This window comes from Capra hircus, chromosome 9, assembly GCF_001704415.2.
Source record: "Capra hircus breed San Clemente chromosome 9, ASM170441v1, whole genome shotgun sequence".
Classification (NCBI taxonomy): Eukaryota; Metazoa; Chordata; class Mammalia; order Artiodactyla; family Bovidae; genus Capra; species Capra hircus.
Genome location: NC_030816.1, coordinates 76,475,290 through 76,493,941, shown reverse-complemented (window position 1 = coordinate 76,493,941; position 18,652 = coordinate 76,475,290). Strand labels below are relative to the sequence as shown.

Sequence of the window (18,652 nt, the reverse complement as noted above, 5' to 3'; positions counted from 1 at the left end):
GTAAAATAGAGAAGAGCAAGTAATGTTACACTTTAGTACTAAAATATGTGACTAGAACTGTAATCTACTACAGTCTATTTGGTACTGGACAAACCAGTTCTAGAGCCACAGTTGGCTGCTAAAGAAAACATAATTTAAAAAAAGAAAAAACCACCAACATTTTTTAAAGTTAGGAAACACAGAGGTAGGAAGAAGCAACTAAAAGTTCTGAGATTAGTCAGCCTTATATTGAGAAAGCTTAAATAAAATTTAATGTCTCTAAGTATATGGACAATCTTTATTCAGAAATGATGACTAGACAGTTTACATTTTTCTAAGAACGAGTAAAGTGGGCTTAAAATGTAGAAGGGATGTTTTAGAATGTGAAATAATTTGCTAAAGATTTGGGCTGTCCCTTGTGAGGGAATAGTGAGAGTTTATGGAGTACAGTTTTTTAAGTATTTTTAAACAACATAATTTTATCTGAGTGGTTTATGATTTCTAGCTAAAATAACCCAGTTTTGTTCATCCAAAGTGGTTTATAAGTGTAGCTGGAGACAGAGGTTGTAAATAAGCTGGTCTCTTCACTTTCTCCTGCTGTGGCATACATAAGATGCTGTCACGTGCTGATAGGTTGTGATGGGTGTGTCCAGGGGGTCATTCCCACTGAAGCTGCTGTCTTATGTTCTATCCCCTCTCATGCACTCAGAGTGAATGACAGTGACCTTACAGATATGCCTACCTATTCTGACACACTGACTGTCTGCAAACTGATAAAGTGAAAGTGAAGTCACTCAGTCGTGTCTGACTCTTTGCAACCCCAGGGACTGTGGCCCTCCAGGCTCCTCCGCCCATGGGATTCTCCCGGCAAGAATACTGGAGTGTGTAGCCATTTCCTTCTCCAGGAGATCTTCCCGACCCAGGGATTGAAGCCGGGTCTCCCGCATTGTAGGCAGACGCTTTACCCTCTGAGCCACCAGGGAAGTCCTGGTGGGCTGATAGTTTGACTGTTTTCAATTTTTCTAATTACATTCAGAAGAGCTGACAGTAGATCGTAGCATGATATATGAAGACCCCTGTCCTAGACAGGGCTTCCCTGGCAGCTCAGATGGTGACGAATCTGCCTTCTGTGCAGGATACCTGGGTTTGATCCCTGGGTCAGGAAGATCCCCTGGAGAAGGGAATGGCTACACACTCCAGTATTCTTGCCTGGAGAATTCCATGGACAGAGGAGCCTGGTGGGCTACAGTCCATGTGGTGGCAAAGAGTTGGACACGACTGAGCGGCTAACACTTTCACAACACTTTCATCAGGATAGCAGTGGTTTTCCTTATGTAATTATTTCTTCACCAGGGATGAGTTCAACCTGAAATTGACCCTCCTCAGTAATCAGTGGCAGGGGGTGATCCGCCGGGCCCAGCAGAGGCGGGGCATCATCGACAGCCAGATCCACCAGTGGCAGCGCTACAGGGAGATGGCAGAAAAGCTCCGTAAATGGCTGGTGGAGGTGTCCTGTCTGCCCGTGAGTGGTCTGGGGAGTGTCCGGATACCACTGCAGCAAGCAAGGGCCCTCTTTGATCAAGTGCAGGTAAGGTACAAAGCAGGCAATTTCTAAGCCTCTTCCATGTGTTCACTGCATGCTTTACCCTAACCCCCGTTCTTTAGGATTCTAGAGTGACACTGGAATGGCAACAAACATTGTTCTCAAATGTCCGCAGAAATATACAAAATGATCCATTACGGAGTCCGTATTTAACAGTGAAAGTCCCAGCTTCTTCAAAGACTTCACCCCCAAAGCCCTCTCAGCAACTCAGTGAATCCCAGTGTGGATGGAAATGCAGTGGCAAGGACAGGAAAACCTGGCAGTGATAATACATATTTTACTCATGAGCCGTTTAAACGTGAACCTTAAATATTCCAGAAAAGGTGAAAGGGTCAGCCCTGGGTGGGCTGTTTGTCCATTCCCCTTACTTTCACCACCTGGGAGTTTGGGACTCCAGCCCCTTAAATAAAGACCTCCTCATCCTCTCATTGGTCCCTCCCAGGATATTTCGTCGGCTTCTCTTTTCTTAAAGGTCATTCTCTGCTTCCTGTCTCCTCCTTGATTCTCTGAGAAACCCCATCTCTGCACATGGCTTCCGCGACTCCCTACCAGCAGAGAAGGCTCACTTTGGATCTTCTGGTCACATTGACCTCCTGAGCCTCCAGCTCATGCATCCAGCCACCTTTTAGCTTTATCTGCATCACAGACATAAGATACTTGGTGGGTTCCAATAGCATCTATGATCCCTGAACCAACCAGTCTCCATCAATCCATTCCATGTGTCCAAACCAAGAAAATGTCATCACTGGTCTATATCCATCAGCAACCCTAGAGTCCTTGTAGAGCTCTCCTCTTCTTTTTTCTCACGCTTCTTGCAGCTTATATCTCTCAAGTCTTCATCCCCACTGCCACTGCCTTAGATGAGGTGGTCATTTCTTCCCTAGATAGGCAAGCATTTCCTAACCTATCTTTGTTATTGTTGTTTAAGTCTCTAAATCATGCTGACTCATTCTCTTGCAACTCCATGTACTATGGTTCACTAGGCTTCTCTGTCCATAGAATTCTCTAGGCAAGAATACTGGAGTGAATTGCCGTTTCCTTCTCCAGGGGATCTTCCCAACCCAGGGATCGAACCTGCGTCTCCTGCATTGACAGGCACTTTCTTCACCACTGAACCACCAGAGAAACCCTGACATGTCTTAGGGTATCCGATATATGACCTTCTTCCACTCCATTTTCCACCTGATGCTTAATACTCTCCCATGAATCTCAGTCACTTTTACTATAAACATCAATCTCCTCTTCAAGGTCTGCTCTTGCCTTATCTTACACCACTCACTTATAGACATCCTACATTCTAGCCACTGGCAACTGAGTCCAGTGTCCTGAACTCATAATTTATCCTGTCACGTGAGTTTGCCCATCCTCATTTCCCTATGCGGAAGGTGTTCTCTCTTTGACTCCTGGCCTCATCACACCAGATCCTTCTTCATCTGGTTGTATCCCCGTGTCTTTTAAGACTCATGAAGCTTTTGCCTCTTGAAGAAGCCTCAGTGTGCCCTCCAAGTGGGTCAGATGTCACTCTGTGTCTCTTTGCATCAGCCTCATAGAGAAGTCTTCCTGTTGCATCATGACTGTTTAAAAGCTGGCAATAGAAACTAAGCCCTGTTTGTGGAATTCTCATTTATTTATATGTTCCTTCACTCAGGCCCATATGGGCCCACTCATAGGGTCAGTAAAGCTTTGAGGGGAAAAAGGCATGTTATGGATGCAGAAATTTAGGATTATTTAAAAACACTTTTAACGGGGATATGGTGAAGAGAAGAATGAGAAAGTCAAAAATCTCCGGTTCCTTTCAGTTCAAAGAAAAAGTGTTCCTGCGGCAGCAAGGGAGCTACATCCTCACCGTGGAGGCTGGCAAGCAGCTACTGCTTTCGGCTGACAGCGGGGCTGAGGCCACCCTGCAGGCCGAACTCGCTGAGATCCAAGAGAAATGGAAGTCAGCAAGTGTGTGTCTGGAGGAGCAGAAGAAAAAACTGGCCGGCTTGCTGCAGGTAAGTTCAGCTCTTCCCTCCTATGGGCCTCATGAGGTTTCAAACGCCCTCGTAACAGTTGTGCTGCTTCCCCAATGTCGTTATCCTGTGAATCAAATAATGCTGATCATTACATCAGACCTTGCAGTATTTTGATCCCCTGTGTCTCGTTTAAGACTTTTTACTGTCTTGCCTCAACGGGAAAAGTTTCCCAATCTTCAGCAGTTTGTCTTTCAGGAAAATCCCCCAACAAAGTAGTTTTAAATCTAATAAGACCGTCCAAGTGATGAACTCTTGATTCATGATCAGTGCTAAGCCAGGAGCCATGAGATGACTTTATAAATCCAGACAAGAATGCAAAGAGCAGATTCCACTCCCTAATCTAAGAGTCTAAACTGGTTTTCAAGATTGATATCTCTTCTTTTATAGCAAGGGAAAACTATCCAAGAAGACACTCTTGATTTGATCTTAGCTTATCCAAGCAGGTTGCTGTAAGATAAAATCTCAAGGAGGTATATTAAGCCCGTAGTTGGATACAAACAGCATACTGATCATACAGAAAGGTTAGGGAAATGTAGATTTATCAGACCTCCCACAATGTGCTTTTCTCCCTCACTTTCCAATTCTTTGCATAAGACACAATTAAATCAGTAGTTGAATGAAGGTATGGGGCTCTAAACTCAGATAAACCTAAGTTAAAACCATAAGAAATGAGGTAACCTGGCGAACTCAACCTATCAAAGCCTCAGTTTCCTAATCTGTAGAGTGGGTATGATCACATCTCTTTCATAAGACCTTGTGAAGATTTAATGAAATAATGAAAGTGAATTATGTATCAAAATACTTGGTACATACTAAGTACTCAATAAATGATGGTAATTATTGTCAATATTATTAACATCTTGAAACTGAACATGACTAAATACTAAAGTTTTATATACATTGATAATCACCAGCACTTTAATGAGATCATTTATTAAATCTGGCCTGTCTGTTTTTAGATCAAAGGTAATAATAATAAAGTTAATGAAACACATTTTGCTTTTTTTTCTCTGAATACTTAATGTTTACACACTCATTTTTTTTCTATTGAATTTTATTGAATAATATATTACCTTCTGTGCAGGAAGCAATGAATCAAAAATGCCACCCAACATATGTTAGAGAATCATTATTTGCACACAGCGCAATTCATCAGTAATACAATATGCCTAATTCTTTTTTCTTCTTTTTTGGCTTTCAGTAAAGGATTAAAAACATTGTAAATCATTCTGTAGAGAGCATGTTAATCATATATTTTTTCTTTATTTGTGATTTTCTTTTGGACACATTTCTAAGACTTACTAAGATGAGATGGCTGAGTCATTTCATTTGCTTTCCTTGTCTGTTGTTTGTTGGCATATAAAATATCTGCTTTAATAAGTGTTTGCAGACCATAACATTTAGTTATTTCCTTATAATTCATTTAGTAAAATTCTTGGTTATAGCTTTAGCATCTAATCCATCTTTGGGAAGGGGAATCCCTATTCTCTTGTTAAAGTTGTATTTTTTATTTTTGGATCATACATTAGATCCTATTTGCCTAAGAAAGAATTTATGGAGCTAAATTCTTATGTTTCTACAGTCTCATGTTACTGTATCTTTTCACCACAGCCATGATGCTTACCTATTTTCACTTTTAATTGAATGCTGAGTAAATACGCCAGAAATACAGTCATCATATTTCTATGCCCTGTGTGTTGACCACCTTCACTATTACCTCTTAATTCCATTATGAAGAATAAAAGCTGACCTTTTCTCTTTTTAGATCAGTGAACATTTCTTGCCCACATGTTGAGATTTCAGTATGTGAGATGATTTAATTGAGAATGTTGTTCAGCTTAAGCAGAAAGAGAGTCTGTTATCTGCCCTAACCGTGCTTAGTGTTGATGAACTAAGCATAGCCTGGGAACACCAAGATATTTTAATAAAGGGAAATTGGAACAATTCTCTCCAAAGCAGACAGCTGGGACTTTTGGGTTTTGTTTTTGTTCTTTCTGGTGAATGGGAAGAAGGAATGTGGTTATATACTCTAGGAAGTTCCCTGAGGGAATTTTTTTAAAAAATGAAAAGTTTGGGCCAAACTGTCAGTTCATTTAGAAACCAAAAGACATTATGAGCAAGGAGGTAAGGTGGCCATTATGTCTCAAAGAACACAGTTGAAATAGCAACTGCATGTTGTTATGGTAAAAATAAGGCATCAGGAGAAAAGATAGAAAGAACTCAGACAGGAAAAGACTGGTGATGAAAGATAGTCCAAAGAATAATGTGAAGAGAAAAGTAGCAGAATTTGGCACTAGACTGATGACTAAAAACAACTCAAGTTGTCTCTGGAACTCAGTAATTTAAGTTGTAGGAGGGGGAAGGGAGGCCAGGAGTGTAGAGTATCAGACAAACTGAAGGAGATTTGTTGAGTTGAATTTAATTGGCACAGAGACTCTGGATGTGGGCTATTTACTGCAGCCTACCAGGCTCCTCCATCCATGGGATTTTCCAGGCAAGAGTACTGGAGTGGGGTGCCATTGCCTTCTCCGATTTGTACATAGGGTGCTGTAAAGAATCAGGTCTTCATCATGGTTGCTCTCTCTCTCTCTCTCTTTTTTTTTGTCTTTTACTCTTTTTTTAATTACCCAAGAAGTCATGTGTCTGAAAAAAAAAATTCAGGTAAGAACTGAAGTACAGAGAGTAAAAAAAAATTAAATTACCCCTACATGACACTATCACTCAAATCCAGTTCCTAGTATCTTTCCTAGAGGTAACCTTTGTTACCGATGGTGTGTAATATTCTGAAACACAACCACAGCATGTATGCTTTCTTTTGTCAGCACCTAGGAGAAGGCAATGGCACCCCACTCCAGTACTCTTGCCTGGAAAATACCATGGACGGAGGAGCCTGGTAGGCTGTAGTCCATGGGGTTGCTAAGAGTCGGACACGACTGAGTGACTTCACTTTCACTTTTCCCTTTCATGCATTCGAGAAGGAAATGGCAACCCACTCCAGTGTTCTTGCCTGGAGAATCCCAGGGACGGGGCAGCCTGGTGGGCTGCCGTCTATGGGGTCGCACAGAGTCGGACACAACTGACATGATTTAGCAGCAGCAGCAGCAGCAGCAGAGATCTACCACATTCCTTACAATCATGTTCTTATCTCTTTTTTTTAATTAATTAATTAATTTGGTTGCTCTGAGTCTTAGTTGCTAGATCTCCAATCTTTGTTGCAGCATGCGGCTCTGTTGCTGTGGCATGCGGGATCTAGTTCCTGACCAGGAATCAAACCTGGGCCCCTTGCATTGGGAGCATAGTCTTATCCCCTAGACTACCAGGGAAGTCCCAATACTCTACCTCTTTACCTGTTACATTCTCCTTCAGGGTACTGATCCGTACTGACATATAAAATGTACATTTAAAAATTTTGAATTCTCTCTCTGCCTCTACATTTTTTGCTTTAGTTCATACTGTTTATGTATTGAACTGAATCAGAGCCAGGTTTATATTACCTTTACATTTCATATCACTTCTCTTACCTAATATGTATTTTCACCCTGAAAGAGATTCCATATCCTCTTTTCTACCCCTTATAGTGTGTTGAGATAATAAAGACATGAGTGCAGTTATGGGTGGGCTTAGAGGCAAAGTAGTGTGTTTATACCCTTACCTCTGTAGACTGATTTGGATGCAGAAAACATTTCTGAAAACTCATTATATTCTGGGCATTGTCCTTGACATCTTGACACCTATTGTTTCCTTGCATTCTCTCACAATTTTTGAGAGTTTGTGTTATTTCCGTTTTCATAAGGAACACTGCGGAAAAGGCAATGGCACCCCACTCTAGTACTCTTGCCTGGAAAATCCCATGGATGGAGGAGCCTGGTGGGCTGCAGTCCATCGGGTCGCTAAGAGTCAGACACGACTGAGCAACCTCACTTTCACTTTTCACTTTCATGCATTGGAGAAGGAAATGGCAACCCACTCCAGTGTTCTTGCCTGGAGAATCCCAGGGATGGTGAAGCCTGATGGGCTGCTGTCTATGGGGTCGCACAGAGTCGGACATGACTGAAGCGACTTAGCAGCAAGGAACACTGAGACATAGCTCTCACCTGCTTGAAGTCACGCAGATAATGAGAAAAGTTTAGAGCTCAGCTCTTCTGCTATTGATTCGATGGCTATGGATGTGGATGCCTTTGCAGTACTCATCAGTGTAACTTTAATCCATTGTCTGGGAGTTGAGAAGAGAGTTTTTCTTGTTTTCTAACTTCCTATTCCTTAAAATTTCTTTCTCTGCCCATTCTAGGACTGGGAAAAATGTGAGACTGGAATAGCTGATTCTCTGGAGAAACTACGAACTTTCAAAAAGAGGCTTTCCCAGCCTCTCCCAGATCATCACGAAGAGCTCCACGCGGAGCAGATGTGCTGCAAGGTAAGCCACTGGACTAAGCTTTTAACTGTCACCTACCTGTGCTTTTGGGCTTCCCTGGTGGCTCAGATGTTAAAGCATCTGCCTGCAATGCAGGAGACCAGCATTCGATCCCTGAGTTGGGAAGATGCCATGGAGAAGCAAATGGCTACCCACTCCAGTATTCTTGCCTTGAGAAGTCCACAGACAGAGCCTGGCAGGCTATGATCCATGGGGTCACAAAGAGATATACACAACTGAGTGACTAACACTTCCACTTTCTTGTGCTTCTAGTGTGATGCCTTTGAAAGCATAATTCAGTTGAGCTCCTGGAACTGTCTACATGTAGGTGCAAGTTTCTGGTATCTTGCATTAGGGCAGGCAACTCTGGTGAAACTTGCTTATTGATTTACTGCAGTTGATGGAATTATAGACTAGTGTATGGATTACCATGAGTGAGTCAATGGAAATGTAAACTACAACATTAAAAGACATTTAAAACCTAGATTAAGAGCAATAAAGACACTCCTTCTAAACCGTCCACACTGGACAGTCATTCAGCAGAAAAGTCTAGTTCACATATAGAAGAGTGAGGCTCGGCAGCATGGAAATTCTGTAGACCATGGTCCTTGGAGAAACACAACCTGCCCTCTAGGCTCTTTTCTGTAAGAAAAACAGGAACTATCAATAGCTGATTTCACTTACTGCTTTGAGACACACAGTCCTTTGTATCTTCAAGGCCCTTTCAATTTAGAGATTGTGATCAACACCTCAAGTGGCACTTGGAGGCCAATCAGTAGCTAATACAGGCTGCTCCCTGCACGGGGCACTCAGTGAGACCAACATGATTTAGTGTCTGCAGGATTTGTTCCATTCACTCCTGTGTAGCCAACTCAGGTGCCAAGACAGCAGTTCTCCGCTGAGCAATACGCAGATCAAAATAAAGTTATCTTTAAAGATGCTTTTTCCCTCCAATGAAACATGTCCTCATGTTCTCCAAGTCATTTGTAAATTACTGTACTGGAATGACTTTGTTTAAAATTTCACACAGATATAAATGATTTAGATTTTGATCAGAAGTTCTCAGTTGCACTTTGTCCAAGAAGTCAGAAGCCTTTAAGAAAGATTAATTAAAAAAAAAAAAGATTTATTTATTTATTTGGCTGCACCAGATCTTAGTTGCAGCACACAGGATCTCTATTTGAGGCATGTAGGATCTAGTTCCCTGACTAGGGATCGAACCCAGTTCCCCTGCATTGGGAGCTCAGAGTCTTAGCCACTGGACCACCAGGGAAGTCCCAGGAAAGATTAATTTTTAAAGAAGTCCAGAAATCATCAACAGAGTAGCTATAAGAATTTTTCTTCAGTATTAAAATGTGAAGATGATCTTTGAAACTGATAAGAGGCAGGTTTAGGAAAAACAAAGGTAGTGTACTTTACGTCACAGATGATAAGGGAGTGAAATATTATCTAGAGATGTAAAGTCGGTACTATGCAAAGATTAAAAAATATTTAAGTCTTTGACTGTAAATCTATGACAAATGATTAAAGAAAACTTTCAACAGGCAGGAATGGGCATTTAGTGGGCCCCTGTGTACCCATGGCTGACCAGTGTTATCTCAGTTGGCATGAACACAAAGCTCCTGAGGACAGTCTGTTATTTCCCTTCTACAGATGTGGAAAATGAAGCAGCTAGAAGTTTAATAACTTTTCAAAGTTGGTAATTATCAGAGTTTCCTGAATCCAAAGGCTGTATTTTTATCACACAAACATCTAAAATGGAGTCCGTGAGTCTGTAGTAGCTGGTCCCTGGTGGTGGTGTTTCTTTTTTAAACGCATACACCAAATCTGATATTTGGGTTTGGGGTAGAGTTGGAAATTAGTATAAAAAAGAAGAAAATCTCCACATTGATATGGCAGTTTAATATGACGACAGATATAAACAGAAAGGGTGCAAAAATAATACTCCCGGATGATTTGGTCTTTCAGCCAAACACTGTTACCATGGGACCTTGGGTCCCAAAATACACAACAGTTACAAACACGCCCTGCTATTAAGTTTGGAGATTAGAAGGATGCATTTCAGTCCAGCTTTCTGCTACTCTTTCCCCCAAACCACCTTAGCAGCAAAACAAAGCAATTACCTAGAAAATTCTGGCTAAAACCTAGTTTGCTTAAATTGCCTGAGAAGTTAGCCTCAGACTACCGTTAATTGCCTTTTCCTTTGGAAACTTGTCTCCTGTTTGATGAGACAAAAGGGAAGGTAAAAGCCGTGTGAAATATTCTACTCACGAACAAAATTAGCTGGAATCTAAAAACATCAACAGTTGGCAAAAAGCAAGAGCTATACAAATTGTAAAACTAGTCATCTGTTCAAAGCATTGCAAAAACTGTTGAAAAAACATTCAAATATTGTTATATGGATTTTTTTCCTGAAATTATTCCCCCGAAGGACAAAATACATATTTTACCAGTAACTGAACAATCTCTCTTCTTCTGCAGTAAACATATTCAGTTCATTATTTTAAATCAAGTAATACCAGCAACACATCTTTTTAGCTACAGTGTATCAATAAGTCTGTAGCAATTGATAGTGTTTGAAGATGAGAGTTAAATCTAGTAGTTCGGATTTTTAAAAAGTATTTCACAAATATGATCGGTCACTAGAGACAAAGGTAAAGGATTTTATAAAGCTGATTTTAAAAGCAAGATCAATATGGTGATGAAACTTAAACTAGGAGAGACAACAGAAGTGGTCAGTGAAGTGGAAAATAGATCTCCATTTCCAGTTAGGAAAGATTCTGCAAGCAACCTGGTACTGTATCAGAAGAACCTGGCAAATTATCAGATTATGTAGGAAGCAAATAAAGTGTTGGGTTGGTCAGAAATTTCATCCATCAAAACCTGAATGAACTTTTTGACCAACCCAATAGATACCAGTTTGGGTGTTCAAATAGAATAGAATGGAAAGGTAATGACATCAGGTGCCAGTGACAAGTCACTTTTGTTGTGTCCAACTCTTTGCGACCCTGTGGACTCTAGCCTGCCAGACTCCTCTGTCCATGGCATTCTCCAGGCAAGAATACAGGGTTGACATGCCCTCCTCCAGGGGATCTTTCTGACCCAGGGATCAAACCTGAGCCTCATGACTGCTGCATTCCCGGGTGCCACCTGGAAGCCCAGAGACATCAAGAGGGGAGTTCAAATACGCTTGAGAAATTGGTGATGATAGATGCCCGTGGGTATTCAAGTTTTGTGCTTTCCTTAAAAAAAAAATCTAGGAATTGGAAAACGCAGTTGGGAGCTGGACAGATGACTTGGCACAGCTGACAGTGCTGAAGAAGGCTCTCTGTGCTTACATCAGCGCAGATGATATCTCCATCCTTAACGAACGCATGGAGCTTCTGCAGAGGCAGTGGGAAGAACTATGCCACCAGGTGAGACAAACTCTAGACACTCAGCATCCGCTCAAAAAGGCTGAGAACTAGATTATTTGAAATGTCTGTGGCTGTGTCCACATTTGGACCCATCCCGTTTGGATAGAGGAAAACTCTGGGCTTATTATGACAATGCTTCAAATTTAGACAATTATTTCTTAACACTCTATTTTAAATGTATCCAAACTGGATTCTCTTGCTCTTTCTTTTACTGGCTGTCAAAATATTTTGAAAAGGAAGTACAGTTATATGGTACAGAGATGTGGTTTTGCTAGGTTGATATTGGTGGTCCCTTTCATACTTAAAATAGGTGAAAAGGCATGGTTTTATTTGCAGTTTTAGCTGATGCTATGAGTGGTTTGTATGTGTATGCATGCTCAGTCACTTCAGTCGTTTCCAACTCTTTGCAACCCCATGGATTGTGGTCCACCAGCCTCCTTTGTCCATGGGATTTTCCTGGCAAGAATACTGGAGTGGGTTTCCATGCCCTTCTCCAGGCAATATTCCTGACCCAGAGATCAACCCATATCTCCTGCATACAGGAAGGTTCTTTACTGCTGAGTGACTGGGGAAGCTTGGTTTTGTACATTTAACATTTCTTATTGCTCTTGATTTATGATAGTTGTTTCCTCACAATTCATGGGTATATGACATTTTTAGCCATACTTGACTCATTTAATAAGTGCATTCAAAGGGCGTGCAGGGTAAGTCACTTCAGTTGTGTCCAACTCTTTGCAACCCTATGGACTGTAGTTCACCAGGCTCCTCTGTCCATGGAGTTCTCCAGGCAAGAACACTGGAGTGGGCTGCCATGCCCTCCTCCAGGGGATCTTCCTGACCCAGGGATCGAACCTGCATGTTCTACATCATCTGCATTGGGAAGCGGGTTCTTTCCCACTAGTGCCCCTGGGAAGCCCACATTCTGTGTGCGCAATACCTTAAAAGAGATCCCAGAATGGGTTTTGATTTGGAAATGAAAGAGAAAGATTGCTGGAGTGACAAGGAGTAGAGATCATACATATCAGGGAGCGGGAACCATGTCTGTAGCGTTCCCTACTGTACCTTCATCGCCTTGCCTGGCACAAAATAGGTTACGATGCATATTTGTTAAACGAATCAGTCACATTAATTATTGTGAATTTCACAAGCTATAGTAGATGTCCCTACCGTGTAGTTTACCATTGAGCTGAGACTAAAATCGGTTAAAAAGATCTTATACAGTGGAGAGGAAAACCAGGTATAAGTAAAACAATATACAAAATGTAAGCAAACTAAGGACTGTGTGGATTGCAAAGAATAAAGGAAGCGCTTATTGAACTGGATAAATCTTGAACTGAGCGCTGAGATCAGAGTGGAAAAGACGGCTTGGTATAGGGGGAAAAGTGGATGTGTTAGACAAGGTTGGAGCCTGAAAAAGGTACAGGAATAGAGCAGAGAGAGAACCTGGCTGGAGAAAAGTAGCTGTGGGAAGGATGAAATGGAGAAAAATTCTGGAGTACACTTAGCAAGTGCGCACACGCGCGTGTGTGTGTATGTGTGTGTGTTTTTGAAAGAAAGAATTGTAAGAGATGATTTTCATTAAGCACGTCAATGATTTGCATTCAAAATTCATTTAATCACGTTTCCCAGGGTTGTACATTCTCAGTGAACCCAGTGAGGAACTTAGATGGAGTGTGTTGATATTCGTCACACTTTATTTTTTCTGAGTCTTCAATCCAGAATCTATATCATCTAGTAAATTTTTTAAATTTTTTTTAATGTAAAGATTTTGTCATAGCATATATAAATAAAAGTCATTGGGTGGATATAGTCATTTGAGAATGATCATAGCAGTGTTAAGTTGCCCTTGTGAGCTTTATTCATCCGTTTTTCTTAAAACTGAGACAAGTCTAGCACTGCTTGCTGACTCAGTACTTTCTAATAGATCATGTGAAATGAATTAGACTAGATCCATTTCTCTAGCTAATTGAGGTCTTTGAAGCTTTCAGAGCCATAACACTTTAAATACTGGCTCCCATCACTTTCCCAAACCTACCATGAGATCCTCTACCCCAAGATCTTGCTCAGGCCACTCTTCTTGCCTAAACTTCCTGCCTAGACTATTCATTCCTTCGTTTTTGATTTTCTAATCTATCCCCTTCTCTTGAATTCCAACACTCCTATGCTGCCACTGTTTGAGATGCTCAGACCTCTGTATTTTCCTGTTTCTCTGAACTCCCGACTACCTTTTGGTCTATGCCATCGTGTGATAGTGCACTGTTCCTTTGTTGCTCCCTTTTTCTCATTTGCCTTTTATGTTTGCAACTTGATTTGAAGACTCTGAAGCTCTTGAGGACAAACCTTTTCTTTGCATCTCCAGTGCCTAGAACAGCTGAGTGTTCATTTATACTGTTGGTTATCAAGATAGGATTTTAGGACATTTATTTTATTTCTTACGTTCCTCTAACTGTAAAATAATGACAAGGTTTCTGAATATTTTGGAGAGTGAGAAGATTATGAGTATGTAATACTTTTTGGCTTAGGAAGACTAGTACTATGTATGAAAACCATCGTGTATAGAGGATGCTCACTTCCAGTTACAAGCTGAACAAGTTCCAGGAATTTAACATCCAGCACGGGACTATAGTCAACAGACCAGATTATATACTTCAAAGTTGCTAACAGAGTATATCTTAAGTGTTCTCAGTTCAGTTCAGTTCAGTCGCTCAGTCGTGTCTGACTCTTTGCAACCCCATGAACTGCAGCATGCCAGGCCTCCCTGTCCATCACTAACTCCTGGAGTCTACCCAAACCCATGTCCATTGAGTCGGTGATGCCATCCAACCATCTTATCCTCTGTCGTCCCCTTCTCCTCCTGCCTTCAATCTTTCCCAGCATCAGGGTCTTTTCCAATGAGTCAGCTCTTCGCATCAGGTGGCCAAAGTATTGGAGTTTCAGCTTTAACATCAGTCCTTCCAATGAACACCCAGGGCTGATCTCCTTTAGGATGGGACTGGTTGGATCTCTTTGCAGTCCAAGGGACTCTCAAGAGTCTTCTCCAACACCACAGTTCAAAAGCATCAATTCTTCGGTGCTCAGCTTTCTTTAAGTGTTCTCATTACACATCAAATAATGGTAATTATGTGAAGTGCTAGAAGTGTTGATTAACCTTGTGGTAATCATTTCACAATATATATGAGTATCAAATCATCACATTGTACATCTTAAATTTATACAATGTTATATGTCATCTATATGTCACTAAAGCTAGAAAAGGACAAAAAGTTATGTTGTAAAATTTCTCAGCAGACTTACATATAGCTAGGCCACAGTCTGTTTAGAAATACATTCTGAAAGCGCCTGTTGATCATATAACATTCTGTGAAGAGAATAATACCTTGCACCTGTGAGTAGACTAAGACAAGTAAAAAAAAAGAGGAAGCAGAAACAGTGTGTCTAGAAACCTTCTATATTGAACGTCTTAAGGCCTGAAGCTGAAGCATACCCTTCTCACATTGCTTCAGTCTAAAGATTCCCTTGTAGCTCAGTCGGTAAAGTGTCTGCCTGCAATGCAGGAGACCCAGGTTTGATTCTTGGGTGGGGAAGATCCCCTGGAGAAGGAAATGGCTACCCACTCCAGTATTCTTGCCTGGAGAATCCCATGGACAGAGGAGCCTGGCAGCCTAGAGTCTATGGGGTTGCAAGAGTCAGACACGACACAGACACAGCTAAGCACAGCACACAAACAATTAAATCAGCAAAAGTTTAGTCGTGTGTATTCATACCAAAGTTGCCAGGATATAACCGGAAGGAGAAGTATAGACCAGTTACTACTTCTTGAGTTAGTGTTTCCGGAGAACTTCTGTCAAGCATGCAACCACAAAAGGAAACGAGCTTATGCCTATGTCTCAGTTTAAAAAGTTAAAAACTTAAGTGAAGCAAGGCATAATCCCCTTGTTAAAGACCAAGCAGTGTGTTCATATTCCAATGAAAGCAACTGGTGAGAAGTACGAACTGACTGGGGCTCCAGACGAGGAGGAGAGGGCCGCCCTGTGCGTGACCACTGCAGAGTTGAGGTAACGGAAAAGTGTCCTGCCTTCAAGTAGAACCCCTGGAAGGACTGTTGTGCCTGTAGATAGTCATGGCTTACGTTTGCTTTCATTCCTGCTTTGGTTTGTAGAGCTGTGTGTAATTTCAGCTGAGATATAAATATATCATCATTGTAATTGCTCGGTGTTCTTTCAGATTGTCATGGTAAAAATATTTGAAGCAGAAGAGGATGTGTTTCCTGTTCAGCTGCCTCACAGTCTGGAGGTTTTAGCTGGTGTTTGTCAGCTGTTGGTGGTGCAATGTGTTTAAACCCTTGAGAAAACACAAATATGTGCTAAACTGATAAATAAGTTGAGGGCTTCCACTGACCTCAAAGAACAAACCAAAAGGAAAATGCTGTCCCCATTATCAATTTAAATCTTTTGAAAAGCTTTTGGCACCAGTTTGTAACCAGTGTTTATGGCCTACCTGTTCCTTCTTTCAACTGCTACTCTGTGAAAGCAAGTAAAATGAAAATAACATTTGCATGGTATGTGAAAAAGACTAGAAACATGTATTAAAGCTGCTTCATGAATACATGTGTGTCAAAGAGAAAAAAGTGTTAAAAATGTAAATTTCGTATATAGTTGTACTACTAGTAGTAATAGTAGTTAAGTAGGCTTAACTTTTGTTGGGCTTCCCTGATGGCTCAGGTGGTAAAGTATCCACCTGCAATGCAGGAAGCACCAGAGACTTGGATTTGATCCCAGGATTGGGAAGATCTCCCAGAGGAGGGCATGGCAACCCACTCTAGTATTCTTGCTCAGAAAATCTCATGGACAGAGGAGCCTGGTGGTCTATGATCCATGGTGTTGCAAAGAATCGAACATGACTGAAGTGACTGAGCATTTAACTTTTGTTAGCTCTAGGATGTACTGGTCACTTTCTTGAATTACTTTCTTGTTTGAACAATATATTCTATTATGAGCCTACAGTGTTCCAGTGCATAAGACATTTCATATAGCAGACACATGTTTACTCTAAGCCATAAACATTTAATGAAATTTGGGACAAATGAAAAATTAATTTACAAACAATGAAAATAAAGCTTAAGAAAGATGAATAATCTTGCCCTGGTCATAATCAGTAGTAAGTGATAGAGATTGTTTTCGAATCTCATCTGCCTCTGGTATTTGACCATAACATTATATTGCAACGTGTATCAAAAACTCAAGCTTTACTGGTCAACGTGACCCTCAAATGTATCTAACCTCCTCTCTCCCTGTCTCTGAAAACAGGGTAGGTATTACCCTCTTTTGACCTAATACCTACCTCTCAAAGAAGTAGATAATATTTTCTGTTGTGTGGTTGTCTTCCCTGAAGTGTTGTTGCTAAAAGCCCTAGAATTTGTTCTTGCTCATGGCCAGGATTCGAGGGAAGACTCAGAGGCACTGCACAAAGCAGAGCTACACAGCGTCTGACGTCTGAAGGGCAGGGATTTCAAACTTTGTATGGAAAACAGTTGCTTTGGGCAATTTCAACTATGAAAATATAGTTTCAGCTTGGATAGCAGTCAAAGCAAAAATTGTAATATTAGCGTGATTCTGATATTCTGTGAATGAAAAAGAAAGTTATATACACCAGAAAGTTAAAAATCTTAGCATTCCAGGAGATGGAACTACACTCTGCTGTCAGAGGTTGAGAGGAAACTGGTGTGGAGGAATCGTGCTCTTCAGGACTGTCTTGGTAGAACTTGATATAGGTGAAATTTGTGTCTAAAACTTTTAATCTGTGTTTTCTTTTTTCCATTCCCATCAGTACCCACAAGTAAATGCACAATTGTTCTGCCTTGAAGAAAAGTTAATGGTAAACTGAATTATACCAATGGGGAAATACTTAATAGATTCATAAGTGTCACCTCTATTCAGAGAAATTTTTATTTTAAAATATCATATTAACTCAAAAGAGTGAATTTCTAATGGTAACATTTCAAAAATTATGGCAGGTTGTGGGGTTTGCTGTCTAGGCAGCTCACTAAGCTGGACCTGGCATGAATATCCTGGGCTTATAGTCTAATTCCCAACTTTTTTTTTTTTTGGAGAAAACTTCTTCAGTATCTTTATTCAACTGTTTTTTAAATGGAAATATAGTTAATTTACAGTGTTGTGTTAGTTTCAGGTTTTTAGGACAGTGATTCAGAATATGTGTGTGTGTATATATATATATATATATATATATATATATATAATTTATCAGATTATTTTCCATTATCAGTTATTATAAGATTGAATATAGTTCTGTGTGCTATACAGTAGGTATTGTCAGTCATCTATTTTGTATATAGTAGTGTATATATGTTAATTTCCTCCCCGCAGTCACTGTTTCTTTTGGTAACCATAAGTTTGTTTTCTATGTCTGTTAATCTACTTTTGTTCTGTAAATAAGATCATTCATATAATTTTTTTTAGATTCCACATATAAGTGGTATCATATAATATTTTCCTTTCTGTGACTTACTTTACTTAATATGATAATCTCTAAAGCCATTCATGTTACTTCAAAGTCATTATTTTATTATCTTTTATAGCTAAGAATAATTCATCTGTTGATGAACACTTAGGTTGCTTCCATGTCTTGGCTATTCTAAATAGTGCTGCTTTGGACATAGGGGTGCATTTATCTTTTCAAATTACATCTATGCCCAGAAGTAGAGTTGCAGGATCATACAGCAACTCTGTTTTTAGTTTTGAAAAAACCTCTATACTGTTCTCCATAGTGGCTACACCAATTTACATTCCCACCAGCAGTGTAGGAAGGATCCTTTTCCATACTTTCTCTAGCATTAAGTATTTGTAGACTTTTTGATGATAGTCATTCTGATAAGTATGAGTTGATATCTTATTGCAGTTTTAAATTGTTTTTCTCAAACAATTAGTGATATTGAACATTTTTCATATGCCTGTCAGCCATCTGTATGTCTTCTATAGAGAAATGTCTATTTAGATCTTCTGCTCATTTGTTGACTGAATTTCTTTCTTCTTTTTTTTTAATTGAGCTGTGTGAGCTGGTCGTATATTTTGGAAATTAATCTCTTGTCAGTGCATTGTTTACAAATATTTTCTTCTGTTCTGTAGGTTGCCTTTTCATTTTGTTTATGGTTTCCTTTGCTGTGCAAAAGCTCTTAAGTTTGGTTAGGTCCCATTTGTTTATTTTTGTTTTT

The 18,652-nt window shown here is 40.3% G+C and overlaps 1 protein-coding gene across 13 annotated transcripts in view; it reads left to right on the top strand.

The window, feature by feature from the left end:
* Positions 1–18,652, top strand: part of SYNE1 (spectrin repeat containing nuclear envelope protein 1) — a 492,337-nt gene that overhangs the window by 396,297 nt on the left and 77,388 nt on the right. For all 13 annotated transcript variants that reach the window (XM_018053370.1, XM_018053378.1, XM_018053374.1 and 10 more), the window contains 4 exons: positions 1,333–1,567; positions 3,382–3,576; positions 7,886–8,011; positions 11,269–11,424. In XM_018053370.1, the coding sequence (XP_017908859.1) occupies positions 1,333–1,567; positions 3,382–3,576; positions 7,886–8,011; positions 11,269–11,424 (712 nt within the window). The remainder of the gene's footprint in view (positions 1–1,332; positions 1,568–3,381; positions 3,577–7,885; positions 8,012–11,268; positions 11,425–18,652) is intronic.